This window comes from Camelus bactrianus, chromosome 7, assembly GCF_048773025.1.
Source record: "Camelus bactrianus isolate YW-2024 breed Bactrian camel chromosome 7, ASM4877302v1, whole genome shotgun sequence".
Lineage (NCBI taxonomy): Eukaryota > Metazoa > Chordata > Mammalia > Artiodactyla > Camelidae > Camelus > Camelus bactrianus.
In genome coordinates this window covers 981,771-1,009,549 of record NC_133545.1, presented here as the reverse complement: position 1 = coordinate 1,009,549, position 27,779 = coordinate 981,771, and the positions used below count along the sequence as shown (strand labels likewise).

Sequence of the window (27,779 nt, the reverse complement as noted above, 5' to 3'; positions counted from 1 at the left end):
TGAGGGGCGTTGGACAGGCTGCAAGCAATTCTGTGCCCGGGGACCAAGCTCTGAGAAACGTCACATTGTGAAGAGAGGACGTGGACCTGGGGTCCTGCTGGTGGGAGCCCTCCTCCGGGGGTGGGGAGGGTAGTGGAGGCTGATTCTGAACTCGCCCTGAGCACTGGCTCTGAGACGGAGGGGTGCAGGCCAGACTTTCAAGGCTTGCCGACTTTGTTTAAATTCTTCCCCAAATATGGAGCACACAAAAACTAGCCCTTGTGAGAATGTAAGTTGGAGAAACAAATGAGTAGGGATTACAGTAATTTGAATTAGGATGATCTCTTTATTATTGAAGGACTCCACTGCTCTGTAACGTGTTCTAAGACAGGAAAGCAGCGAATCAGAGCAGGAAGTGCTGCTGGGAAGACATGCTTATTGGTTTGTGCCTTCATGTTCGAAAGCCCAAACCACGCTCTGCAGCTGGAAACTGCTTCCAGAGAGCGTGCTCACTTCAGCCCCCCCCCCCCCCCCCGTGGTAGTGGTCTCGGTTGCGGACAGTCACCGCGCTCAGCAGAGGGAGTGGTGGGCATGCAGATGAGGCAGGCGGGGTGTGGAGGGGTGGCCTCTGCTCTGCCCTCTGCGAGCAGGGGGTAGTGAGTCAGTCGCTTTGCTCCCCCAGGGTCCGAGGAGGTGGCCAGCGAGGAGTGGGAGCCTGAAGAGGAGGCGATGGAAGACAGCCGGAGTGAGGACAGTGAGGTTGTGGACACGGTGTCCAGCGAGGAGCTCGATCTCTTTAGCGAAGACGAGCCCAGTGAAGGCGGGGGCCGGGGCCTGGGCGGGCCCCCCAGGGAGGACCTGGAGTCCCTGTCCAGCGAGGGTGGGGCGAGTCTAGGGGACCTGGAGGAGATCATTGAGGAGTGTGAGGGGCCGCTGAGCGAGGACAGTGGGCCCGAGCTCGAGGCCCTGCTCGTGTACCCGCGAGTGTCCCGAGAGGAGGCTGGCCTGCCTACTCAGTGTACCTGGAATAAAAAGTTCTGCTACTAGTGCCTTGTTGTGGTCCGTGGCCAGTTCCAGCAGCTGTTTTGGGGATGACTGAAGAAACAGCAGAGGAGGGCTCCAGGAGCATCCAATCAGCTGTCCTACAGGCCACCCTGAACTTTGAAGACCCTGGAAACAGTGTCTTTGCCTGTGTCAGTGTCCTGGGGCTGCCCGGGAAGCTCCGCATACTGAGTGGTGGAGACACCAGTGCTGGAGGATGGAGGTGTGAGATGAGGGTGTGGGCAGGGCTGCGTCCCTCTTCCAGGCCTCTCCCCGGCCTTTGGTGGCCTCGGACGGTCCTTGGCCTGCAGGTGTCATCTTTCTGTGTCTTCGCCTCATGCCCTCTTTCCACGTCTTGCCTCTGCCCACATTTCCTGTTAATCAGGACACTAGTAGTGTGGGGTCAGGGTCCACCCGAATGAGCTCATCCTGACCCTGTGGTCTGCAGAACCCCTGTTTCCCACATAGGGTTGTGTTCACTGGCCCTGGGGTGGTGAATTTCACTCCATTTGGTGGGGGCCCAAATTTATCCTCCAATGTATGGAGGTGTCTATACAGTTTAGAAGCAGCAGATTTTGAAGGGGACAGAAGGGGACACCTCTGAAGTCAGATGCACTGGGAGTAGAAGTCAGGTACGGTGCAATGCGGTGCTGTGCGGAGCGAGCTCACAGCTCTCCTGCGGGGCTGACACGGCGCGGGGCCGGGGTACCCGCCTTACTCTGGCTCAGACTGACTTGCTTGCGGCTCATTTGAGAGAGGCAAGGAGTAAGACTTCAGATCTACATGAAAACGTGTCAGGTGTCCAGCTAAGGTAGTTGAAAGCACTTTTCACGCAGCTGTGAAACAACTGCAGGCCCCCGTTCAGTGCCAGGTCCTGGAGCAGGCAGCACCGACGCCCCGCTCCTCCGCCTGGTGGGTGGTTCCCTGGTGTGGTGGGCGTGGGGGCAGGAAGGATGCTCTCTGTGTCTGGAGAGCTTCCTGTTGGAATGTGGAGCTGGTATTTGAAAACAGTTCATTTTCACGTAAGACTTTTTCATCTGCTGGCAAACGTGGGGGGATGTTCTGGCGACACTCAGCTTTTCTATGTACTTTGTGTTCTGCTGATCACCCCTGCCCCCAGTAAGGGAGAGGAAAGGGTTTCTTGACAAGGTCTTTCTGGTGGGAGCTGGAGTGCGCCTCCCCGCGGGTGTGCCCCCTGCAGTGAGGTCTGCAGGTGTCTTCAGCTGCACCGTGCTGGCAGCAGAGCCCTCCCTGGGCTGTGGTTTGGAGGCTTGTGATGCAGTTTGCAGGGCCGCGTGGGTCAGGGTTTCCTGAGTGCCTTGCAGGGTCTGCTCGTGATCTTTCTCGTGGAGTTGTGGTCCCTGTGGCTGAGGGCGGGTGGAGGGTGAGGCAAAGGCATGTTGTGGCGGCCTCCTCCCACTTGGGGAGTGAAAACAGGCACGGCGCAGGATGTGCGGGAGCAGTAGGGCGGAGGCAAGGGAGAAAGTGTCTTTGGCTAGTTGGTGTTGGGCAGAAGGGAGCCTGCCAGGCAAGACACAATGTTACCTGTAGGGTCCTTCTCTGAGGGGGTGAGGTTCTCGAGGAACCTGGGCCCTTGGTGTCTGAGATGGGTGATTTGGATCCAGTGTGTGTATTTTGGATTGTTGACTCGGATGGATTTTTGCAACCTTAGAAAATACCGTCCCAAACAGACCTGTGATGTGATTGGAAGTTACATTTTGTAAGAAGATAATTGTATGGAAAGTTGAGAGTGTGGTGATGTGCTTGGCAGGTGTTTACTACGGGCTTACTGTGTGCTGCCAGGCGCCGCGGTGGAGAGTGTGCTCCCGACCCCGTGCTCCCCGGGGTCCCGTTCAGTCTAACACCATGGCTGTGTTTTTAATTTGCTCCCATTTTTGTATATTTCAGATCCTTTCAAATAAAATGTAAGAAATAATGTTTTAAAAAATCTGGTTCGTCCTGAAGAAGTGTTGGGTATCTGGGAGATCGCCTCCCTGAGGTCTCTTTGCCCCCGGCCTTTGAATCTCACGTGTTTTCTCTTCCCTAAGGGTCGCTCTGGTTGTGCGTGTGGTGCACTGTGAGGACTTTTCCTTTGTTCGACAAGTCCGTGATGTGTTTAGAGCTTGTGTCATGTCCAGTTTTCCCGTGTGCCTGGGCAGTCGGTGTGGGAGGCCCTGAGGAAGGGGCCGGCTGGCACCTTGGATCATCAGTTCTGGCCTCTCATTGCTTGGGTTTTGTGTTCACTGGAACGTCTTCCTTCAGGACGAGGGCAGGACTGGCCATCACCTTGGCGTTGAGCCTTGCTCGGTGCCCTTCAGACGGGCGTAGAGCATTGGACTTGAGCTGATGTCTCTTTATTGCTGTGTAGTTAGTCTGTCAGATACTGAATTTTGGTAAAATTCCAGAAAATGTATGGCTTTAAACATTTTTTTGCACTTGGTTTTTCCTTAAGTCTTTTAATATATATGTATGCATGTAAACATTTGTCACGTTTTGCGCTCAGTTTTTTCCCACAGCATTCAGTTCAGTGTACTTTTTTGCCGTAAATCTGACATTGTCACTTAGATTGTCGGTCAGTTGAGTGTTTTGCAGATGCCACCTTCTTGGATTTGGTGTAATATCTCAGAGGAGCAGGCGGGTGTAAAGTTGAGGGCGAGTTTGATACAGGACACCCAGGGCGCTGAAAAGACAGGGCTCATTTGCAGGCCGATGCCTGTTTCCTGTGACGTTGGTGGCCCAGGACACACCGTCATGCTACGGGGTGAAGACCTGACTAAAGAACTTGTGAAATGACCAGTTTCTAAAAACCTGTGAGTTCTGTGTTAGGTTCTCCAGAGAAACAGAGCCAACAGGAAGTTAGGAAATCTGTCTAAGGAAATTCAGTGTTTAATAATCGGTCACTTGACTGGAGACGGACAGCTTCCTCATTTGCAGAGCTGATGTCCCAGTTGGAGCCCAGAGGCCAAGGCAGCTGCGCTGCAGGTTGGAAGCCGACAGGACAGGCAGGAGAATCTGCAGGTGTACAGGGGAGGGTCAGCCTTCTGCTCTGTTCAGCCCCACAGCCGATTGGGCAGGTCCCTCCCACACTGGGGAGGCCAGCCTGCTCTGCTCAGTCCACTCACTCACCCAGAAGCACTTTTAGACACACTGATAGCGGGGTACCGTGCTGCCCTTGAGGATGACAAAATCTGTCCATCCTTACTACTCAACTGCCTTCTCTGAAGTGGCTTCTGAAGAAGGTGATTTATATTTGTGGAAGTCTTAATCAGCTCAGTGTAAACAAACTAAAACCATTTATTCGGTACTGGTGTCAGTGGACACTGGCTTCAGGTACTCTCAAAAGCCTCATGAGCAACCTTGGAAGGTTTCGCTGCTGTGTACGAAGCTCAAGAAACAATAACTAACGTGACAGCTGTGATAAAAGGTGCATGGTGGAAGGCTGCAGTGCGCCGACGTAGATGAAGTTTCAGTGCGCGGAAGAGCGCCGGGCTCAGGAACGCGGGGTGGGGAGTAAGCCTGAAGCTGGCCATGTGAATGCTTTCTAATGGTCACTTGGGAGTGAGAGAAAATTACTCCACTGTGAGTTTGAACTGAGTTTGTAAAGTTTCTCTTAACGGGGGTGGGGGGCATGATGCAGGGGTGTTGGGTCTGAGTTCGGCGCTGCCGTGACAGTAAGGGATGAGGTGCCTTAGAGAACGCTTGGATTTTATTTGAACAGGATGATGCTTTGTAGAAATTTCCAAAATGTGTTGGGTAAAATTAGCACAATCTGGGGGCTAATTTGTGAGCAGGAGCAGCTGTCGCCTGCCGCTGGCTGGGACTCTCAAACCGCCTCGGGGCTGCTGGGATTGCGCTGTCCTTCCTCTAGCGCTTGGTTCTTTATGGGTCCTTCAGCAAGCCGGCAGTGACCGGTTTTTCTGAATGTTTCTTTCTCCAGGTCCATTTCCCTGCACTTTGAGTGGCTCTCTTGTTTCTGCGAGGCCTTGTTTCTGCCTCCTCTTCCCCCGCCACCATCCCGAGCTTTCCTTGGGACGCCCTGGCCTCACCTCGCCCTGCGTCGTCACCCGGGTCTCGGGGAACAGGTGTCCTGTCCTGGGGCTCGTCCTCCCAGACCGCTGCCTGAGTTGCGCTGCGGGTGGCACGTTGCTCAGGCCATGTTGTCTGGAAACATGAGCGCACCGTGAATCTCAGTTTCTACTTGGTTTCATGCTCCCTGTGTGCTGTTCTGTTTACTTTAATTTTGTTCCGCTTCTCAAATGTATTAATTCCCTGCTGTGGTCACTCCTGCCTTGTCTTAAGGATATGCCGTACGAGTTGATAGTTTGTGTCCTAGGTTGCTTTTCTCTTTCCCTTTGTGCATTGCTGTCCATCCATCAGGGGTCCTTGTTTTTATTTCTGAAAGGACTCCCATATCCTCAAAAAAATACAGCACTGATAAATATGAAAAACAGACCCTCAGCTATTATTTTACGAAGTTTATATAGTTCATGTGTTCAGTAAGTGTTCATTGATCCCCCTCCCCAATCCCTAAAGTGTCAAGGCTAGTTTTGTTTTTATTTCCAGGGGCATCGTGGCGGCTTTGGTAGCTGTATAATGCCTGTTTGTGTTGGTTTTCTATCAAAGAACAATGTAATGTCTGCCGATTGACCTTTAGCCAAATCTGACTTCAACTAACGTTTTCTAAAAGTTTTCGGAGACATCAAGCTTACAGAAGAGTGAAAGGGATTCTCGAGCACCCACATGGTACAGCAGGACAGCCGTTAAGTTCTGCCTCCCTTGCTGCAACATTCTCTGTGTCACAAGTAAATATGTGAGGAGAATCCATTTTTTTTTATTCCTGAATTGTTTTGGAGCAGCCCAGACTCCGTGCAGTACGACGACTTAGCTGTGAAACCATCCTGACCTCTTTAAGTGGCATCTGCTGGGACAGTGTCTGCCAGAACGTTCAGGGAAAACCCGTATCAAAGCAGCTCTCTGTCCGAGTCTGTGTATTAAGTGATGTGGAGTTTTACACGTATATGTACCTTGTGTTTTTTTTTAATTTAAATCAATCCCCAGTGTGGTCTAGCTTTAGTTGCATTGAACAGGTAAGTGAAACGCCGGTTGGATGGACGTCAGCTGCTCTGTCAGCGAGCTGCGTTGCTGGACCTCGGGGGTCAGCCGTCGTTCCTGATGGGACCGTGATACGAGGCACTAACCCGCTTCCCCGTGTTGCAGCTCTCCTGTGAGAAAACAGGCTTGGATAAAGGCTTCACAGAGCACTTCTGTTTGTTTTCAGAAGACCCATTTGAGGACTTCTTCAGCAATCAGAGGGGCCCCCGTGGGAGCCGGAACCGAGGCACAGGGTCGTTCCTTTCCGCTTTCAGTGGATTTCCTGCCTTTGGAGGGGGATTTTCTTCTTTTGATACAGGTACGAATCCCTCAGGCTCAGTCTCCAGTGTCTGAGCAGACATAGCGCAGCGTTCTCGTATTTAGGGCAGTTTGAAGCGCGGGGACGCTTTTTGCTAAGGCAGCTCTGTAGATGTGCACAGAGCTGTGCTTAGTGACCTGGCTCTTACCCCTTTTCTTCCCAAGAAGTTACACTGCAAAACCCACTTTTGCTCTTAACTCTTGAAGCCAACATGTAATGAATCCTGTGGCTTTGGGCAAATGTGAAATTGCCTACTAGACAGTCTCACTATATCTTTTCTTATCTAACATCCTCACTGAAAAATCAAAAAACCAACTCTCGTATCCTGGACGAGTCCAGGTTGGTGGGATCAGAAGGTGGGGCTTCATAAGGTCCGTGTGTGGCCAGAGCCACACCGATTCCCTGGGAGGTGTGGTCACTTGTGGCTGTCGGCGAAGGCGGCTGGTGCCGGGTTGGGTGCCAGGTTGGGTGCCGGGTGCACCTGCAGGTAGAGCCCCGGGTCTCCCCTGCAGGGTGGGGCTCGTAGCTCATCCTCCATGCTCTCCAGTTCCTCTTCACGGGAGCCGCTTGCCGTCTCGTTCGAGTCTCTGGTCTTGAATGGCGGTGCTTACTGGCCGGCTGCCCCACGTGTTACGGCTCCCGGTGCTTGTCCCTTCAGGACGGCGCTGAGGAAGTCACCTGTGGTCGGACTTGACAAAGGGCAGTTGTAGGTGCAACTTTTCTGAGAGATTCTTTTGTCAGGCGCCAGGTAATATGCTGAAGTTGGAGAATAAGAGAAAGCTGGTTAAAAGTATCAGTGCAGTAGTGCTTCATTTAAGAGACGTGCGGCTGGCGTGAGGGGTGTGGGGGCTGCAGTCCTTACCTTTAACGAGCCCTGTGAAGGGTCACGCCAAGGAGTTACCGGGTGGTTGCTTTCATGGGCACGTTTGGGAGCGGGACAAGGAGTGAGCTCTTAACAAGCAGACCGGCCTCAGGTTGCTTCAGTGTGACATGTGGAAGTCAGGACTTTGTAATGTCTGTAGGGGACACCCTGTAGTTGGGCATTAGTCCGTGAGCTCTGGATCCGTGCTGTTCCAGGTGATTATTTGCAGTACCCTTCATAAAATGGCCTTAGCTTTGTAATAATTGAGACTTTTATTCCCTGCGGTCACATTGCAGTGGGGTGGTCACAAACAAGTTGGGTTTGCCAGACTGTGGCAGAAAGTCCGCTGCACTCCTGAGACATGTGCACCAGACTGTCCCCATCCGCAGGGTGAGGTGCCGGTGAGGCCGCAGGGCCCTGTGCAGAGGAGGGGTGGCCGGCTCTCCTCCTGCTCCCCCGATGCAGATGAGAGCACGTCTTTCCTCCCGCGCCGTGGCTCTGATGAAAACCTGAAAAGCGGCCAGTTTTGTGCTAAGTCAGCACCAGGCGTGTTGGTTCTAATGTTCTTTCTTTCCTGTTTTCCTTCAGGATTCACGTCCTTTGGCTCACTAGGCCACGGAGGCATCACGTCTTTCTCTTCCACGGCGTTCGGCGGTGGTGGAATGGGCAACTACAAATCTGTATCAACGTCTACCAAGATGGTTAACGGCAGGAAAATCACCACAAAGAGGTACGTGGCGGTGGCTCTCGTCGGCAGGCGGCGTGCTTCCCTGGTGGTGCACTTTGCTCGCACGCCTACAGCGTGTGGGGCGCAGGTGGTACGGGGAGCCTGGCACCACGAGAGTCTTGGTCTTCGGTTTAGAGCTTTTCCTTTTACGCTTTGGCTGAGTGTTGACTGTTAGACGTCACCTTTGTTTGGAGCCATCGTCAGCGTGTAGTGAGTGCTGGCAGCCCTGGTGGTGTGCTGAGAGGGAAGCCGTTCGCAGTAAAACTGACCGTTGTGATGCTAGCGTCTGTCCCCGGGCTCAGTGCTCCGCGGTGCGGTGTTTGAGACGAGCTCTGTCTGTCGGAATAAATCTAGTGAAGAGACACCGGTCGTGAGTAGGTTGTCTTCAGCTGTGGTTTTTGGCCACAAAATTAGGGATTTCATGTATCTCTATGGCAGTTTCTTAAAACATGCATTTATGTTCGTGTATATACTTAACAAAAAGGTTTTAAAATGCATTTTATCCCCCAGGATTGTCGAGAACGGTCAGGAAAGAGTGGAAGTTGAAGAGAACGGCCAGTTAAAGTCCTTGACGATAAATGGTAAGGAGCAGCTGCTGCGCTTGGAGAACAAGTAGCTCCCGGCCCACGTGGCACAGGAACGTTCCGTGTAGCGGGCGCCCCGAGGACTGGCAGGTTTCAGACGATCTCGCCTTTCCGTGTAACTGTACCTGATCTAACGTATTTATACACAGCTCGTCGGAGCCCTGTTTGTCATAGACTTTTGAGTTTATTGTTGGGACCACATGATAGGACCATTTTTTGTCTTTAAAATTGTTGTAAATCTCTGTATGCACTTTGCTTTTTTATTAAACGTGACTCAAGGCGGCCGTGACTCTTTCGTACACTAACACCAGCACGGGCCTGCTTCCCATTGTGCTTGCAACGTGAGCCAAGTAGTGTCAGCCTGCTGTGAAGCTAACATTGCCGGGACGAACCTTCCACAAAAGTAATTCCAGTTTTCTTCAGTGTTTTCAGTAGTGAAAGACATTAATGCGTTAATGGTAACACATTTCTGGTTTAATATAAATTGAGGATGTTTTCTAGTTGTGCATGAATGCTGGCAACTTAGTAAGTTTTGAAAATTGTTTAGATATGTAATGTTAAGCTTAGGTTTAAAAAAGTAAAGCTGGTAAACTGGGTCTTTGTTATTTGCTTAAAAAAAGAAAATAAATGCAACTGTGTTTGGCGCATCCTTTCCTGAGCGAGGCGCGGCCTCCTGTGTCCGTGTGACTTTGTGTCTGGGCTTCCAGTGTCGCCTCCTGACTGTTGCGTCTGCTCGCTGAGGCAGACGCTGAAATTGTTACGTGTATTCTTCAGTACACTTGGAGTCGTATGAAGATCTGTATGACGACTTTCGTCTTTATGTTGAGTGACTACTAGCAGTGTATGTCCTGGGGGATAACGTTTCTGTGGGGAGAGGGGAAGCGGCTGTTCCACTCTCTGCTCTGCAGAGTGCGCTCTAGTCTCCTGGGTGGTTTTTGACGCCAGCTCATTTAAAGAAGATACGAATGGTAAGATTGTGGAATGACACAGGTGTGGGCAAAAGTGAAGGTGTTTTGGTTTTCAATCTGTATACTCTGTCGTGGTGACCACTGGTGACGAGAGTTCCTGGCAGAGGAAAACGAGTGCATTCGCAGAGTCACGCTCGCCTGTATTTCGGACAAGCGGTTGCTGAGGGTTATTCCTGTCAGTGCAGGCTTAGTTGAAGGCAGACGGTACCACACAGTCTTTAAAGAATCTAACGTAGTCCTGAAAACAAGTAAAAGGTATTTTTTAAATCTCAAAACCTCAAATAATGTATTTTTTAAAAAGTCATTGCAAAATAAAAGTACCCGAAGATAAATAAGGAAAACAGTGGAAAAGGTGTGTCAGTGCACCATCTTAGTTCACAGACCCTTTGGATAAGGGAGGTGTGCAGACACGTCACGTGTTGGAAACCACGCTGTAGAATATAGTCTCACGAACTCAGAAGTTGAGCACCAGAGAGCCTCCGTCCGTTCCTGCTGTTAGGGTGGATGGTTCTGTGTTGCTGAGAGACATGGGAGTAACTGGCCCTCCCCAGACGCAGCGCGCAGACTTGTCAAGATGGTGGGAACAAACCGCTGGATAGAGCCAGCTTGAGGGTCCCCAGGGAGACCGGGGAAAGGAACGGCGTCGTGTCCAGCCCAGCGAGGTTGGTTTCTGAGGAACCGTCTGACCAGAACCTTGGTTTCACATGCCTCAGCGTCCTCGGATGGCAGAGTTTGCATCCACTGCAGCCCCGGCTGTGAACGGTTACCCAGACCTTGTCGTTGCAGGGAAAGGTGACTCTTGTCAAGTGTGTTTGAGGGATCCCCGCAGTTAGCTGTCTGTCATTTCCGCTTGGGAAAATTGCTGCTCTGCACTTCTGTCAGTGGGACTGCGGATCTAGCAGTGCAGAGGACTTGCTGCTGTCAGGTCTTGTTCCTCCAGTATTTGAAAACGGTCAAGTTCATTCTTGGGGGGCTGAGCCCAGCGTCCTGGGAGGTGGCTTGGAACAGTTAGGCCCGTGTTTCCAGCACTGGAAGCACCACTCACACAAGGAGCAGGAAGAATAGCAGGTAGTTTACGTGGCAGGTTCTGGCCCTTTGTTGGTCCCTATGCTTCCTGCTTTTAAAGAAAAAAAAAAAAGCTTCCTGTGGTCCTGAATGCCTCTGCAGCAGGAAACCCGAGTGCCCGGTGCCCCCAGCTGCCAGTGGCGGTGTGCTCGGTCCAGGCGGGGACTGGCAGGTGCTCCGTGTCCTCTGGGGGACCCGCGCGGCCGTTGGAGGCGCGGGTCTTCCATGCAGCTACCCGGGCAGCATCGTGCGGGGCAGCCGTGTGCTGCTGTTGTCTGGGCTCTGCTCCTCTCGTCCCATGGATCCTCCCTGGGCGGGTTTGACGTAGTTCAGTGAGTGCTGCTGCCTCGTGTCCTGTCTGACACAGGCGGGTCCCCAAGCTCTCGGCTGTGGCTGTTGGAACCCAGCAGCTGAGTCTGGTACAGACGGCACCGGGGTGCCTGTGTGGGGGCCCCCCGCACCCTGTGTCCTCCCGAGGGCGGGCTGTGGACGTTGCCGCGGTGGCCTCAGTTCCCTGACGTCCCCCGGGTTAGGCCCGGTGGGTCTGGCCTGCCGATGTCTCTGGGCGCTCTGGGCAGCGCCTCCCCCGCCAGGGCTTGTTCTGCCCTCCGCCTGCGGAGCCCCGTGGTCGCCCTTGGGCTGCGTGAGCCTCCTCAGGGGCCGCTCTGCTTGCCCTGCCTTTCAGCTCGATGTAATCCCACGAAAACATCTTCAGAGAATACAGCATTAACGTCGAGCTGGATTTGTCTGTGCTGCTGCACCTCAGGGCGCAGCCTCCGGCAGGGTCACGCACGCACTGTCGGTCCAGGAGGGGTGGTCGTGTGATCTGATGGCCCTTTTTTTTTTTAAATGCAGGTACAAGATTCTGTCTCCCTTTGAGGTATCTCCAAGGTGGCTGGTGCTTTGACGGTGGTTTCATGACGCGAGTCTAGATGTCTCCTGAAGTGATCAGGGTCTCCCTGTCACGTCTCCCGCGTCCGTTCTCCCACTTGTGCTCTAGACATGCTGGCTGCGTGGCAGGCCTTGCGTTCCCGTCTCGGCGCCTTTGCGCCTGCTAGTTCCTGTACTCCTGATAAATTGGGTTAACGAGGTGGAGACTTGGCGCTCAGTGTGACCAGCGGTTGACACACAGATCGATCATACGGTCATACGGACGGCTCCTGCCCGCTCCCCCGCCCCCCAGCCTGCTTGTTGGAAGGTCAGAGGAGGGGAAGTTACGGAGGCTCTTGCTCTGTCCATCACAGATCTAGCAGTTAGGTGACCCTGGATGTCCAGAGACGAGGCCTGGCCGGGACCTGGGTGTCTTGGCTGCTGGACGTGGCATTGGGCGTCACGGGCCTGTCACTTGCTCTGCTTCCTTGGCTTCATGTCCTCTGTCCATTGATCTTACCAAACTGCTTACAAGCCACTAACTGAGTTTTTGGACCTGGGTCAGCTGCGCACTTCAGGGACGACTGTGACTTCCCCTTTCCCTCCTGTCCTGCAGTCCAGCCCCCCAGGAATGCAGATCCCGTGAGACGGGGGCTCTGCGTTCCCAGCATGTGGCACTGCGAGCATCCCCAAGTGCCTGCTCAGTCAACCCAGAGCGTGCTGCTGTCCTCAGCGCTCACCTCCTCGATGCCCCGGAGCGTGGGCCTGGGGCACCCTGTCTCCATGCCTGGTGAGCCGGCTGGGCCCACGCCAGCCTTTTCTATCCCAGGGGGATTGACCTGATTTTTAAAAGGAGCTGCGCCACACCCTTCTCTCCCCTTCCCCTTCCTCTTGTGTGTCCCGCACGCGGGCAGGCCTGCCTCACTTCAGTCTGCACACAATTTTTAACATGTGTACCAAAAATCTAACAAGTCACATCGCTGTGATTCTTTTCTAAACGGCTTTCCAGCTTAAAATTTGGAGGCAGAATTTCGTCAGGAGGGTACCGGGTACCAGAACCTCCCAGTCCCACCGATACACAATCTAGCGTCACCCGCGCTGTGTGTAGGTGTGAACACACGTACGTAAGTCAGCTGAGTTTCCAGGAGGCCTGGGCTGCAGGTGTCAGGGCACCAGTTCTGACGGGGAGAGCCAGGATCAAGGGGTGGTTTTCTCTAGGAAACAGTTGTAGCAAGAGCCAACAGGGGAACAGAAGTAAAGATCTCAGGGCGCGGGAGACATACGACTCCACCGCGGATATGAAAACCACCCCCAGCATCCGCACAGTGTTGGCTGGCGCTCCTGCAGAAGCCACTCTTCCGGTCGTGCCCACGGGGCAGCTCCAGGAGTTTCACCTCTTCGGGAGCATTTGTACTTACAATTGGAATGAGGTGGCCCTCCCTCCTGATTACAGACACTCCCGGAGCTCCTGAAAACTTAGCGGTCACCAGAGTTGACAGCGCATCCCAGTGACTGCACACGAGGAAGAGGGGAACCAGCCCAGAGTGTGGCCGCCGCCTCCCCCCCCCTTCTGCAGGCGGGTCTAACCCTGCCCTGCTGCCCGCCTCTCCTCGGGGGGGAGGAGGAGGAGGCACCTGCAGTCTCCCTGCTGGGCTGCCAGGTCCTGCCCACCCTTAAAATTGGGAGCGCTGCTGGTAGCCAGGCCTGAGCCGAGGCCGGTGCCTCTTCCTGAGATTCCGGGTGGAATCCAGCCGGGAAGGGAACAGGGTTCTCCATGCGTCACTCCGTGTTTCCCTCTTCTGGGGTCTCTGATGAAAGGTCTGTGCACAGCTGACCTGTGATGACGTGTGAGAGGCGTGGCAGTCTCAGAAGGGACAGGAGAGGTTCCCGCGGACTCCAGCGCTTGCTGCTGGTCACCTGCTGTCCTGAGTCGTCACCTGGTGGGCGCGAGGCTGGAGCAGTGGTCAGGCCCGTGGTGCGTGCTCGCTGGCTGTGCACACCCGCACCCGCTGGGGCCCTGGCCTGAGAGCCTGGCGCAGCCTAGTAGAGGCTGGTATCTCCTTCCCTTGATTTCTGAGGTATTTGCATCGAGTCTGTGCTCTTGTCGGAGGAGTTCCATTAAATGAGGTGCCTAGAGGTGGCATGACTGGGTTGGGAAATGTGTACGTTTGAATCCAGTAGTCATAAGTTATTCTGCGCCAAGAGCACGCTCCTGTCGACGGTGGGGTCCTCACACCGGCCTGTACCGACTGTTAGCACGTTTCTCTGCTCAGGCCCAGGGCGGCGCGCCTCCGGCGGGGAGCGGGCGCCACAGCCGCTCTGCAGGGCCTTGCCTCCCAGCGCCTCTGAGTCCAGGCTCACCGGCCCTTTGTCTGCTCTGCTGAGGCGTGGTCCTGTGCGGTCGCCACGTGCTCCTGTGACTCCCTGCACCGCGGTCCCGGTTTCTTCAGTGGAAAGGTGTGTGTTGGTGGCCGCTGGCTCACTGCCGCAGGCGTCCTGCAGGCGCACGCTAGGCGTGCTTTCTTCGTGCCTCGCTTGTGTTTGCTGCTCCAGTTCGCACCCAGCTTTCCCCCAGCTTCCTCGCGAGGGCCGCCGCCTGCTAGCTCTGCGGGGCCTGCAGCTGCCTCGGGCGCCGCTCGTTCTGTGCTTTGGTCTCACTTGAGCCCCAGTCGCTGTCTGTCAGTCGTCGCCTCTGCCATGTCCCAGCCCTGCCGGGGGTTCTTCCTCTTTGAGATGAGAAGCCCAGTCAGCTCAGGGCACCCCCCCCCGCCCCTGCTTGGAGTTGCTGGGTTAACTGGGAGAAAACTTGACGTGCGGTGACGGGACAGCTGCCGTGCGAGAACATCCCGCGTTCTGTACGGCTGTGAAGTGGTGCACGTCCTTAGGTATGACCCTCTGAGGCCCAGCTGCGCTTGCATGGGGGGCGGGGACCTTTGCCCTTGGTGTGGATTCTGTGCACTAGCTTGTCTTAAACTCCGAGAGGCTCGGGCTGGAGTTTTCTTATGTGCCCTCCTTGATCTCTACTCTGGGCCCGTGTTCCTGTATCCACGTAGCTGCTGCCAGCCCCTCCCGCCAGAGCCTGGACGCCCTCCCCACTTGGTGTCCCCTTCCCGGAACCACTTCTCCGTCCACGTCTGCGTGGCCACCACATCCCGTGATCTGGTTACGAGGATTAAGTCACTCCCCTGTTTAAAGCCGCTCAGAGCTCCTGAGCTAACGAGGTATTTTTGGGTTTGCCTTGTGCTGCTCTTTGTCCTTTACAGCTGCTCTCTGCTGCGCCCTAATCACGGCTCGACCTCCCGCAGCCCCGCCCTTGCTGCCCCGCTGCTACTGCCGCCCCCCCACTCTGCCGCCGAGCCTGCCCGCGGCGTGTCTGCAGGGCCAGGGCGAGGCCAGGGCCGTGGTGCCTGGTGCTGCTGCCGGGCTCCGTGAGAGTCCTCTAGCGGGCTGGTGCTGCTTTTTGTTTTTTTTAGATATTCAGTGCTTTATAAAATAAGCTGTGTTAGACGACGGCCCAGCTGTGGGCTGATGGAAGTGTCCCGGCACGTGCGAGGTGGGCTGAGCTGTGACGTCCGCAGGTCAGGCAGTGAAGTACGCTGAACTGACGTCAAGTCCGCGTGCGGGGCTGTGTCAGGGCGTCTCCGTCTTGCACGTATGTGCAGGTACTCGCGTTCACGCTCTGCTCCGTTGTGGTCTGATGCCAGGAGTTGAGCGCGCAGCTCCCTGTGCTGTCCAGCGGGGCCGCGCTGTGCAGCATGTGCACCCCTGCCCCCACCCCCGGAACCACGGGTTAGCTTTCCTCCTCCCTTCTCTTCGTTTCTGATTGAGGTACAGTCAGTTTACAGTGTTGTGTCCGGGGATGGATGTATCTTTGGATGTTTGAATAATCTAAAAATAACAGAATGGTATTCATGATTTGATTAAGTATGAGATTAACCGCCCCCACCAACCAAAAAAAAACCCGAAACCAGCCACAAGCAAGGCCTCTTGGGTTGTACATATTTGGGAAGAGTGATTGTGCCTTTATATGTGGAAGTTTGTTTTTATTTGCATGTTATCAGCCGGATTCCTGTTCTGCATTTGGACTCCATTTGGGGAGAGAACTGAAGTGTTTGGTGTGGTGGCTGTGCACATGTGACAGCGGCTGGAACATTCCTTTCATAGTTGCTCCATGATTTCAGTGTGCTCTGGCGGGGATCCTGGCAGATCTCGGCTTTGTTTTTAAGTTTCATTGAACTTGGTCCTAGAGGGCAGGGTATCCTGGTGTGTTCAGCTTCCCAAATGAGAAGGGTGCCTGATCCGTTATAAGCAGGGTAAACTTTAGTTAATTCGAATGCTTTAATCGTTAATTTGTGCGCAGGAAAAAGCTAGCGGAAACAATACCAAAACAGTCAGTTCCGTTTGGGTTGTAGAATTAAGATGTGGCTCATCTGTGCTGCTCTAAGTAACGCGTCTGGCCTTTATGTAGCGCAGATCGCCGAACTCACATTGTCTGCAAAGTTAGTGGTAAACTTCCACTGAAGAGGAGTGTGTTAGCGACTGACAGCAGCGTGGGGAGTTTGGAAGGGGCTGTGGAGAGAAGCCGGGGCGGTGGGTGGGGCTGAGACAGGAGTGGCAGCCCTCACTTTCTGGGTCCACCCCAAGGCGCTGTGTGGGTCCATGAGGACGGGAATCAGCGTAGTGTCGCTGGGTCTTAGTTGGTGGGGGTCTTCTGGAGCCGTGTGCAGGGCTGGGGCGCTCCCCGCGGTGGCCGGCAGGGAACCTTCTCTCCTCGTGAGGGGGCGGCAGCGTGTCCTTCCAGGTGCCGACTGCGGGCTCACCTTCTCTGACTCGAAGATGCTTCAGAGTGTTTTTGCCAGATGATGTTAACTTACAGCACGGGCTTTCTGAGTTCTTGTGTAGCCCGTGGTTGGGGCGACCACGTGGGGGGACCAAGAAAGGAAGGAGACCGACCCCAGGTCTTTAGTCACGAAAGTGGGCCGGGCTCATCCTGACAGTAACAAGTAAGTGCTGTGGGGCTGAGACGTTTAAGGAAAAGTCGCTTTTGGCCGAGTGCCTCTTCTGGGGAGGGCACGGCTCTGTTTAGTTGCAGAGCGATGGTGTCTTCCGGTCAAGAGCGCCTGGCCAAGGAGAGCCTCGGGGCTTTACTTCCTGGCGGTGCTCCCGCCGCCAGCGGAGAGCTTCCCCTCTGCTTTGGGAAGCACGGTCTTCGACGAGAGTTCTGTGATCGGGCTCAGGGCAGCTGTGTCTTTCTGCACAGCTGGGCTCACAGCCCAACTCACGGAGCTGGGCAGGTGGTGTGTGGCCCCCCCCCCCCCCCCCCCCCGCCGTCTGACTTCCGGACCCTGGCTGCTCAGTGGGGCTCCCATCGCCCGCTCACCGTCTGCTGCACCCTCGGGCCAGTGCGTCCCTACTGTCTGGGTCGGTTCAGTTCTGCAGCCGAGGTCGCCCTGCTGGATCCCGGAGCAGAAGACCAGCTCAGGGGCTCCCCACCTGCACTCGCAGTCGGGGGACGGCATTCTCGGCCAGTCCCCATTCAGGGAGCAGCCTGGTGCCTCCGTGTCAAGTGTCACGTGGCCTTCTGACATTTGGGGTACAGGGGAGGCCGTGAGGATGAGGTCTGGAGGCACTGCGACAGGAAAGCCCCGAAACAGATGATGTGCTGCAGCGGAGTTAGGGCTGGAGCGGCCGTTTCCGTGCGTTCTTGGGTCGCGCCCCCCAGACCCCCCTGCCTTGGAGAGGCCCCGCTCTGCGCACCACTCTCGCTCGTCTCCAGGGTGCCTGGTGCTTCCGGTCCAGGACCTGGCTGATGGGTGGCCGCTCTGGGGTCCCACGGCCCCCAGAGACGTGGTGTCCGCAGTGCCGAGCTTGGATGTCCGACAGCCCTGTCTGCCCCGAAGGCAGGAGCGCCTCTGCTCTGGGCAGACCTGTCCTGAGGAGGCCCGAGGGGCGTCTCGGGGCAGTGGTTCAGGACCTGGGCTGGGGTCCTCTCCAAACCCCGGCTGGTCTGTGTCCGGGAGGAGTTAGGTCAGTGCTCCTGGGGCATAGCCCGTTTGCACACGGTGGAGAGCGGGTCGGGGCTGCTGTTCGGAGGGGCCAGCTGGCCCTGGGGTCACTGGGGCAGGACAGCCCTTCCCAGCCCGGGACTGCCCTCCTTCCCCCACGCGTGTCTGCTGACTCACTCCCCCATTTTCTTCTCGTTTGTCCTGCTCAAAAGCTGTGAGTGGCACCAGTCCAGTTCGTTCACGCTTTGTCCACAGTGCAGGTCACAGCGCTGGAGGCCACGGGCCCCACTGGCCGCCTGGTCAGAGCCAGGCCACTTGAGTTTGTCCAGGAGGAGGATCCCACCACTGGCTTTGACAAAAGCTGTCGCCCCAGTCAGCTCCCCTCCCGTGGGCGTGTGCCATGCACCGCTGTGTCCCTTCTGAGGACGGGGAGTCCTTTTTGTGAATCTGTCAACACCTGGTGGAATTCTGGGTTTAGTATAGTGGGTTCAGAATGAGTGCTGGAACAAGCACACGTCGAGGGCTTCCTTCCAGAAGGTCCCCAGCAAAGATGCTCGGGTAAGGTTCTTAGTCACCACCTTTTTTTCTTTTTTTCAAACCCTTTCCCTGGTACTTGAGGCACAGCAGGGTGTCATGGAGGCTTTGTGGGGTCCAGACCCAGGACTTCTGGAGCTCAGGACGTTGTCTGGGGACCTCGAGGGCTGACCACATGGGGCAGTTGGCATCCTGGCTGGGTGTCCCCAGACAGGGCTTTCCTGGGAGGCCAAGCCCGAGACCTGGCTGTCACCTGCTGCCCCTCCCTCTGTGCCTGGGTGACCCCTGATGCAGAGAACGTGGGCCGGCGGGGGGAGGGGCTTGGCAGAGGCGGGGCCTGAAATGGGCGGTGCTCAGGGCCTGTGCGGGAGGGAGGGGCTCGAGCTGGCTCTGCCCTGGGCAGTGAGGGGGGAGGCACAGCTGCCCTGCTGCTCAGGGAGGGGCTCCACACCCAGGAGAGAGCGGCCCGTCATGCCAGGCCGCTGTAGTTCTGCAGTTCCGTGCTCTCTGGTCAGTGGTCCCAGGGTCCCAGAGTGCCTGGCCTTCGGGGAGATGACCGGGACCGTAAACCTGGGTGGTAACTGTTTCCCATGCTTGAGTGCTTGTTCTCCGACAGCCAAGCTCAACACTTGAGTGACTATTTCATCTTCTAAACAGCAGACACAGGGTGTGCAGGTGGCCCTGAGATCAGGGGCAGGGCCCGGGGCGGGGCGGCTCCGGAAGGAGGAAGCTGGCAGCTGGGCCAGGCGATGGGCCGGTGTGCCTGGGGTGACAGCACGGCCGGGGGGACCTCCCCGCCTGCACGCTGGCTCCCGGAGACCATCCCGGAGAAGCACAGGCGAGCGGCGGGACAGACCAGCCTCGCGCTCCGCCATGGGAGGTGAGTCTTGGCGGAGCCACGGCTGCACATGGGGGATGTGGAGGTGGGTCTCCCTGAACAGCCAACGGGCACCCGTGGGTTTGGGGTGGCCTGAGGTGCGGACCTCGCTGCAGGTGAGGTGAGTGAAGCCGCTGAAGCTGGCCCTCAGGCCCCTGCCTCCTCCAAGTCTAGGGCCATTGTGGTCACCCCCCTTCTCAGATCAAACGTGCCAGCGTGTCCTGTGCCCCAAAGGTGTCACCCTGAAATCATATCTTAACCACCAGGGAGTGGACCACTGCTCGGCCTCAGGCCCCCCGGGAGTCTCCACAGCCCCTCCCCGTACAGGGTCCAGGTCCTCTTCCTTCCAAGGTGGGGAGAAGCTGAGCGTGGGCTGGGGTCGTGCTGAGACGCCAGTGCCTTCCTGCTTTCTGCTTCAAGTGCAGGTTTGATGTCAGGTCTCCACGGCAGTGACCTCCTGGCCCCAGCTCCGTGGGTCCCACTCCCTTGAAAGGGCTCCATGTATCTGGGAATCAGACGTGGCCCACGTGTGGGTGTTAGATTTTGCAGCCCTGAGTGCCCCTGCCCCAGGAGCCGCCCTACACACCGCCCTCCTGCAGGCAAACAGGCGTGTTCATACCAAAGCCTGTGGCCCCTTCCTCAGCAGTCACACTGGGGGCGAGGCTGGACCACGGAGCACACGCCCAGGTGGAGGGCTTGCTTGAGGCTGGAGTGACAGCCTGGGGCCTGTTTCTTCAGCCTGGCATTTGACTTTGAGGACCCGCAGTGGGGGTGGCCAGTGGTCCTCAGGAGGGCTGCTGAGGACAGGGCATCTGACGTGATGGCTGCCAAGGCCCCGGGCGCTGAGCACCAGGACTCCCTCCCAGCCTTAGGGCCTCCGTGGGTCCACAGATAACGCGTCTCCCTTCTGTTTGAGTGTTGGGGTTGTGACTGGTCCGTGGCCTGGAGGCCGGCTCTCTGCCAGCCCGAGTGCTGTTCCCGGACGGGGGCACTTGGGTTGTATAAGGCGTGGCCCGTCCCGGAGCAGGAACTGAGTGCAACGCAGGCCCCACCCAGGTTATGGGCTCCACGGGCTCTCAGGCGCGTACTGCTCTGTGGTGTGGGTGGTGGGACTCGGACAGCGCACCCGGCGAAGGGGGGACGCCGGGGCCCGAGCAGGTGTGCTGTGCGGGTGGGCCGTGTGTGTGGGCGTGTGGCGAGGTGGAGCGGCGGCCCCGCACCTCTTCCCCGCGCCCAGCCTGGCACTCAGGGCCGCTGTGTGGAGCACAAGCAGCTGTGAGTGTAGGGGCCCCGTGAGTGCAGGTCTTTCGTAACAAACGCTTCATTTCAGGAGCATCTCCCCGAGCAGGTCTGCACAGTGGTCGTGGGGAGGCAGGAATGGAGGGTCCCCCGCACAGGGGGCAGAGGAAGAGCTCACGCAGGCGTCCGGCCTTGGTTCACACTCCACGAGGAGGTGACCCTTCCGGCTCATTTGCTTGGGCTCAGACTTCGAGGCTCTCGCTGCCGTGGTGTTTGGTGACCCCCCGCCCCCTGCACACACGGAGCCGAGTGTCCAGGGGCCCAGGAAGGGTGCCGCTGCTCTGGGTGTCGCTGCGCCCACCCCAGCAGATGGGTGGGCTCGCCATCTCGTTACTGGACTTCAGCAGCGCCTTTCTCACGTTCCGCCACGTGACTGGCCATCAAAACGTCTCAAGAGAAAGGCGTTGAACCTCTCAGTGAACGTTACCGCTGTGTTTGATTCCATCCCCAGCATCCCACCTAATCTGCAAAACTCCTGGTTTCAAAAGCCCAGCAGAAGCACAGGCCTGCGAGCGGTGAGGGTGTCCTTGGCGGTGTTTCTGGTGTGACAGGCGCCCGGTGCGGGCGGGCCGCAGGGCCCATGGCCGCCGCCCCCACCCCCAGGCTCGTTTCAGCACCGCGTGCGGGTCCCGGAGCCAAAGCTGCCTATGGGGGAGGCCAACAGTCCGGAGCCCTTCCTGCCAGGGGGGCTCCTGGGCTAACTCTGACGATGCGACCGTGGCGGGTGGTCCAGCCTGACCGTGGTTCCGAGAGGACGCCCTCTTTCTCTCAGACTCACTGACGTGTGCTGAGGGTTGGGGGGGAGCGGCTGCTCCCCGGAAGGCGAGTCCAGGCCCCAGCAGAGCGGTGGGGGGAGTGAGGCGATGCCCTCCTTCGCTGCTGCGGGGCCATGGTGGCGGCGGTGGTGGCTGCCACGGAGGGGCTCCATCTGTGTCCAGGTCGGGTAGGAGAACCTGACATGCGCTCCGTCCTGTGCTTTCAGGTGTGGCCGACGAGGACGCCTTCGAGGAGGAGTGTCGGCGACGAGGCCAGAGTGCGCTGCCCTCCCAGCCCGCCAGCACCAGCGCTCGCTCACTGAGGTCACACCGGCCTGCCTCTCTGCCCAAACACGCGTCCCACTACGTTGGTGATGACGAGGATGAGCCAGGCCGCCCCAGGGCCACCGGCAGCTGGGAGCCCCCCTCCGTGTTCTCGGCAGGTGTGCACCAGGAGCTGCCCATCCCCGCCACCCCGGCCGCCACCACCTCGGCCCCCACCACCTCGGCCCCAGCTCCAGCCCCGGCCCCAGCCCCGGCCCCGAGAGGACAGAAGTCGCCCCTGTGCTGCTGCGTCCTGACCTGAGGGCTGCGGCAGGGGGAGGTGCCTCCCCTCCCCAGACCCCCCATTAAAGCGGGTGCAGTCTCTCTTGGTGGGTGGAAGATGGCAGGTGCTGTGTTTACATGCGACGCTCCTTTCTGTAACTTTCGGCTCAGTACTGGGGATCTTGTCTTGTAGACTGGCTGCCCCACCGCCTTCGCGCTGCTCCTCACCTTTGTGTTGAGTTGAAAGCTCGGCCTCACACCCGCCGAGGGGGCCTGCCGTCCACTGGACGGGTGCTGACCACGCTTTCACCAGGGGAGGCCCCCCGCCGGGTGCCCTGGGCGCTCGCTGCTCCCCGGGTGCCCTGGGCCTCCGGGGCCCCAGCTCTGCCCCCTTCCTGCATCTTGACGCACAGTTTCTTAGAGAGCCCAGGTGGCTAAGCGAATTCCCCATAGGAGTTTCTGGATTATCTCTGCCGGCGTGGTGGTGTGGCTGTGCACGTAGGCTTGACCCTGGCTGAGTCGAAAGGCCACAGTGATTTAGTTTGAACTATCCGTCAGTTTGAAGCGTCTGTGTCTTGGTTCTCAGCGCTGGAAGTGGCCAGGGTGACCACGGCAGGTTGTGAGGTGCGCGTCCGTCCTCGGTCCCGCGTCAGGGCGGCGTCTCGGTGCGTGCTGGAGGTCAGTTCTGTGGGCCTGGGATGGGCGGTGCCTCTGGGCAGGGACCTCCCGGGATGAAGTCTGTCCCTTCTCCAGGACTTCCTGTGGGAGCTCAGTTGCATGAAGCCCCTTCCAGCCCTTCTCAGGTGGAGCAGAGGTATGTGTCGGGTTCTGAGCAGGACCAAAGAAAGTGTGCCCTGCGTCCACCTGAAGGCGCACATCCTGGGCTTCCAGCTGGGGCGCGGAGCCCCGCGGAAGGGTGCAGACCTGGCCACCGGCTGCCGGGGAGCCAGCCGGCAAAGGCAGATGGGCAGAGACGGCCTTTTCCTGTGTGATTAAATGAAGACTAGAGGCTATTGGAAGGGCTGTGTGAGTTCAGCGAAAACTTGTTCTGCCTTGAATAGGCGTGCGGACGCTCCCCCGGCTTTGTGGTCAGCTCCCGGTGCTGGCCGCTCTGGGGGTGGTCTTGGTGAGGGCAGGGCTGTGCCTCAGTCTCCCCGAACAGGTGACCTTCCAGCAGTGACATAACGGCCGCGTCCCTCTGGAAGGATGCTAGGTGGGAAGTCCCAGTCGCAGGAGCAGGGTCCGCCGGCCCCCGGAGCAGGACGAGGGAGTGGGGCTCGGGCTGGGCTGCCAGCCAGCTGAAGGCCCTGTTGCCGTGGTTCCCGGGGTGGCGGCGCTGCCGGGGGACCCTGGGAGCAGGGGTTTGCAGGAAGAGCAGAAGGTGCTGCCGCTTTCTGAAATCGCGGGTTTTTGTCAGTTTTTACCCCCAGGTCTCTACCAGGTTTTGTTTCTGAGTGGGGAGGCCCAGCTGACTTAGGAGCCGCTCGAATCCTCACACGGGCGAGGGACGGACTTGGCTCCTGCTGAACCCCTGCCCGTGGTGGGTGGTGGCGGAGCGCGGCCGGCGGGCTCTGAGGGCTGCCGAGTCAACCTCGTTTCTTGTTTCCTTTGAAATCAAGTCATGAGGCCTTCAAAGGAGTGTCTGGGTGAAATCACCGAAGAATTAAAGACGTGGGTTTTTGCCTAAACATGGCGCATTGTGAGAAAGCACTGCCTGGTTCTGCTGGACAGTGGGCCGCACGCGCGGCTCCCGCAGCCCGACAGCCTCTGCTCTGGGTGGTGGAGCCGTGGCCGCTGCACGGCGGTCCTGTCGGTCTGCAGGAAGGAAGCCGCGGTTTTGTTTGCTTGCTTCTCTTCCCAGAAGCACCTGTGATTTCTTTGGGCCGGAACCTTGGCTGCGTTTGTCTGGGAGGTTAGCGCCGTGGCCCGGCCGCCCTGGTGATGGCGCAGCAGGTCTGTCCGGGTTTGCACTGAATCCCCCTGAGATTTGTGTGACACGTGTGGCCGGGGCCCCCCATGTCCCCAGACACTCCATTCCCCCCGACTTGAGGCCTCGGGTACCAGTGCAGGTCGTGCGCAGGGCTCACGCGCGTCACACCGGGGTAGTTTCCACCACACACTGACCTTCCAGAAGGTGGAGGTTTCCTGCTGACAGCCGGCTCTCAGGATAAGCGACACTGCTCTTCGTAGCTCAGATCCGAGGACTGGCCTTGGTGACAGGAGGGCACTGCCACCTCGAGGCTGCTCCCTGGACCGCAGCGGTCCCTGAAGGGGGGAGGGGCAGAGGAGAGGTGGTTTCCACACTGGTGCCTGCCTTCGGGTCTGTAGCTGGGCCGGTCGGTGTCCCCCGGGCGCCCCGGACGCACGGGACTGGCACCTGCCCGGAGGGACGTACCCTGGAATCCTGTCATTTGTGCTGAATTCCTTTAGTTTGTCCGCGGTTATCTTTCTGTGTCTTAAAATTAAAGGTGTCTTGTTGCAGATGAGGCGTTTGAATAAGAAATTTGAGTGAGGAATTGATTCCCCACCGCCTTGTGCTGTGACAGCAGGCGGTCTCCCCGGAGGCGCTGTGGCTGGGAGGACGGCTGAGCCCCAGCTCTGCCCTCTGCGTCCCCAGAGCTTCCAGGTCCCTTCTGGGTCGGGTGGTAGGATTTCATGACCAGAGACAGGTGTGGGGCCCAGGTGGGAGGAAGGAGCAAGTCACCAGGCCTGCCAGTGCCTCCGTGGGGCCTGGCCTGGCCCAGGGGCAGCCCAATCGCAGCGACAGGGACCTCGGGAAGTCTGGGGCAAGGAAGGTCTGTGGATGCTGGTACGCTGGCAGGTGCTGCTCTCCTTCTTGTTGGCTTGTTGTGCGCGTAGTTGAGCCCGGTGGGGGAAGAGAGGCCATCATCCTCTCCCTCTCGTGAGCCAGACCCTTTGCCGGGGCCACTTCCCTAAGCCCACGGCCTTGACGGCTCCTGATGGGCGGATGGCCTCCGTGCTGCGGGGGAGGTGGGCAGGACACGCAGGCCTCACGGAGCCCTCGGGACACGTCAGGCTGGGCCGCGGCAAGCACGTGTGTGTGGGGTTTGAGTCGGTGGGAAGGCTGGTGGGTGGGGGCACCTGCAGCCCTGCGGTGTCCAAGGCACGTGCGTCTCCCTTGGCCCCATGGGTCACAGGCGTCGCGGGCCATTACGGATTGGCTGGGGGCACCCACCTGACCACCACCAGGCCCGGCCCACCGGGGACTGCCGTTCTGTGAGGACCGGAGCCCCCAGCGTGGATGCGTGAGGGTCCTGCCCTCCGTGTGTGTCTGCACAGACGGGAGACTATGCTCCAGAGGGGCACCGTCAGGTTTAAAATCCTGGCGGTGCTCTCAGGCGATCTTTCCAGCAGGCGTGGGGCCCGTGTGTAAGTGCAGTGGTCCAGGCCGGCCCCCCCGTGGTTCTTCTGTGACCCAAGGTCAACGTCGTGGTTCCCTGCGTCCCAGCCCTCGTGTAGATGGCTGGCTCCGGGACAGAACCACTGGAGGGCGAGCGAGTCACGCTGGCTCCTTCCTCCGTGGGCTCCAGGCAGGCACATGACATGGGAGACGAAAGGCCTCGGCCGCATCGAGCCCGGAGCCCGCGGCCGGGCCGCGGGGACGGCGGGCAGGGGCGGCTCTGCGGGGCTGTGGCGCTCTTAGGGTTGTGTTGAAGCTCTGCGTGAGTCCCCGTTTCCCCTGAGCTTCGGTGCGGACCAGGTGGAAGGGGGACGTGACCGGTGTGTTTTTCTGACCTGGGGGGTGTTTGCCTCTCGGTGGGGAAGCAGCTGCTCCTGCCCAGTGTTTCACACGCCTGTTTCCTTAGGATTCAAAGAAGGTGGCAAGAGGAAGAAGCAGAAGCAGAAGGAGGAGTCGAAGAAGAAGAAGTCGACCAAAGGGCACCTCTAGACGGGCCGCTCCGTGGCCGTGCGCGCGCGTTAGGTAGTGGCACCTGCTTCTCCACGTCCCGAGACCACACCTGCTCACGGCGCGGGGGACGCGCTGGCCGACCCGTGGGGCTGGCAGAGGCGGGAGGGGCTGCGGGTGGCGGTGGTGGGACGCGGAGCCGCCCAGGCCGTCCCGGCCTCTCCTCCCCAGCTCTGTGCCGGGGGCGCCTCCCCCGCGGGGCGCGCCCTCCCCGCTCCCCTGGCGCGCAGTGCCAAGACGCTTGTAGCTTTAGTCGTGTGCCCAGGACGGATGGCGTGTGCGTGTGCGTGGAGCGACCTCCTCTCCTGCTGGCCGCAACGCTTGACTCTAGGCTCCAGTGCAGCGTAGGGAACGCAGAGGTGCCTCCTGAACACGGGCGGCCGCTCCTTGGTTTCAGGAGCCAGACCCTCACGGTGGCCCCTGGCCGGTCACGCCAGGCATGTGGTCATCCTCGTGTTTGTGGTTTTAATTTTCATCCTCTCCAGGGGGTCCAGATGCAGCTGGAGTTATCCCACGTCTCTTGGACCCATAGCTGTTCTGGGCGTGTGCACGGGGTTCTGCAGAGTTCGGTCTGGCCACACCACCCTGCCTCTCAGCTCCGGTCCTGCTGGGGGTTAGACAAGCTCCCTGCACCCGGGTAGCTGGTGCTGAGCCAGTGCCGGCTCCTCTCGGGGCCACTGCGCCCTGGACAGCTTCCCACGGTTACTTCTCTGCGGGACGTGCCTCCTCCCCTCCCTCCTGCCAGGGCGACTGGACTCCGTCCGTGCTGCCCCCCTCCCCGCCCGCCCACCGCCTGCGGTCAGGCCCCCGGGGTCCCCCTCCCTTTGCTCTCAGGCACTGAGAGCACCATGGGGCTTTAAGTGGCGGCAGCTTTGACCCTGCAGTGTTGGAACCAGGCACCTGGGGCACGGCCCTCGCGGCAGCACCGCGGGCGTGGAAGCCAGGAACGAGCATGCCCTGTGTTTGAAGGCCCGGTGGTGGCAGGAGGCGGTGCGGACTCGGGGGAAGAGTGGACAGGGTTTAATGCTTGGTGTGGAAAACGTAACCATGGAAGCATCGTGGGTTTTCAGTGCCCCCCACGTCAATAAAGTGTAAGCACATTGACTCACACTCCCTTGCCGTCATTTGCAAACGCCAGGAAGCTGCAGTTACTAGTGGGGAGAGGAACGGCGTTTCTTCTCCGTCGTTTCAGTGAGAGACACAGTGACGTTTTGGGGACTAAAGGCTGGAGCCTGAGGTGCGTTCCTGGAGGGTGGAGACGACGTCATTCTAAAGCTGCCGTTCCCACTGCGCGTTCGTTGTGGGAGACCAGCAGCCTGACGGTCACCAGCGGGAAGCACAGGGGATGAGAGGCGTCCCTCAGGCCACGTCCTGGACATGCCGGACGCGGGCCCAGCGAGACCAAGGCCACGTCCGCGGCCACAAGGGGAAGGTCCCTCAGGACTTAGAGCCCCCTGTCAGTTGCTCACACCCTAGAACTTCCCTGTGTGGGACCAGGGAGGGAGGTGACCCCACGTGGGAAGATGTCGCCGTCCTTGAGGCTGGTCACCTGGGACAGGACAGTGTCGGGGATGCTGTTAGAGCCCCCAGGGTCGTCTGGGCCCCCACGCCTTCACATGCCCCCGCGGTGGGGCGGCTCCTGAGTGAGTGGGAGAGGCCCCTGGTCACAGGTGAGGAGAGGGGCAGAGGTAGCGGTGGGCAGTCTGTCCACTGGCCCTGCCTCCTGCTGTAGAGTCTGCTCCATGGACCACGTGCTGGGGCCAGGGGGCGCGGGGCTGGCCCGAGTGGGCCCGCAGCCCTGCTTAGGCTCTCGGGGGGTCTGGGTGACGCAGAGAGGAGGGGGCCTCCTGCGTTGCCTTGTGATCTTCCCCGGGGTCCTTCCTGGGGGTGCTGGGCGAGCACCGAGGGGGTGGAGGACGGGGTGGGGGCGGCAGGGTCAGGGCCCAGCCTCTAGCCGCAGCTCCTTCCCCCAGGAGGCCCTTCGGGGACAGAGCCTGCTGGGGCTGCGGGGAGCCGCCCCTCAGTCCCTCGTCCCTCCCCTGAGGCTGGTTAGGGGCTTCAGAACTCACTGAAGCAAATACTTTGAAACGTCCTTATAGAGATGCTTGTACTTTCACAGGAAATCCTGCCGCGTGCCAGGTGAGTGCCGCCCCAGCCCCCAGGGGTGGGTAGCACCAGAACCAGGAAAGTGACGTGGCACCATCCACAGGGACACTGCGGACTGTTGCTGGAGCCTTAAAAAAGTGGGATCGTGACAGTGGAAACCACACCTGACTGATCTGTTTATTTTTTACCTTTGAAAGCTGTTTGGCAGTGGGGAGACCGCGGA

At 58.5% G+C, this 27,779-nt stretch overlaps 1 protein-coding gene across 7 annotated transcripts in view; it reads left to right on the top strand.

Moving 5' to 3' along the window:
* The window catches only part of DNAJB6 (DnaJ heat shock protein family (Hsp40) member B6), a 60,975-nt gene extending 34,421 nt beyond the window's left edge, over window positions 1–26,554 (top strand). For 2 of the 7 annotated variants that reach the window (XM_074366635.1, XM_045522631.2), the window contains 6 exons: window positions 6,299–6,430; window positions 7,881–8,022; window positions 8,530–8,600; window positions 21,204–21,419; window positions 22,109–22,200; window positions 25,350–26,554. In XM_074366635.1, coding sequence (XP_074222736.1) covers window positions 6,299–6,430; window positions 7,881–8,022; window positions 8,530–8,600; window positions 21,204–21,419; window positions 22,109–22,200; window positions 25,350–25,469 — 773 coding nt within the window. In that variant the 3' untranslated portion in view covers window positions 25,470–26,554. The other 5 variants (XM_074366638.1, XM_074366637.1, XM_074366639.1 and 2 more) reach the window with 4 other exon arrangements.
* The last annotated feature ends 1,225 nt before the right edge of the window (window positions 26,555–27,779 follow it).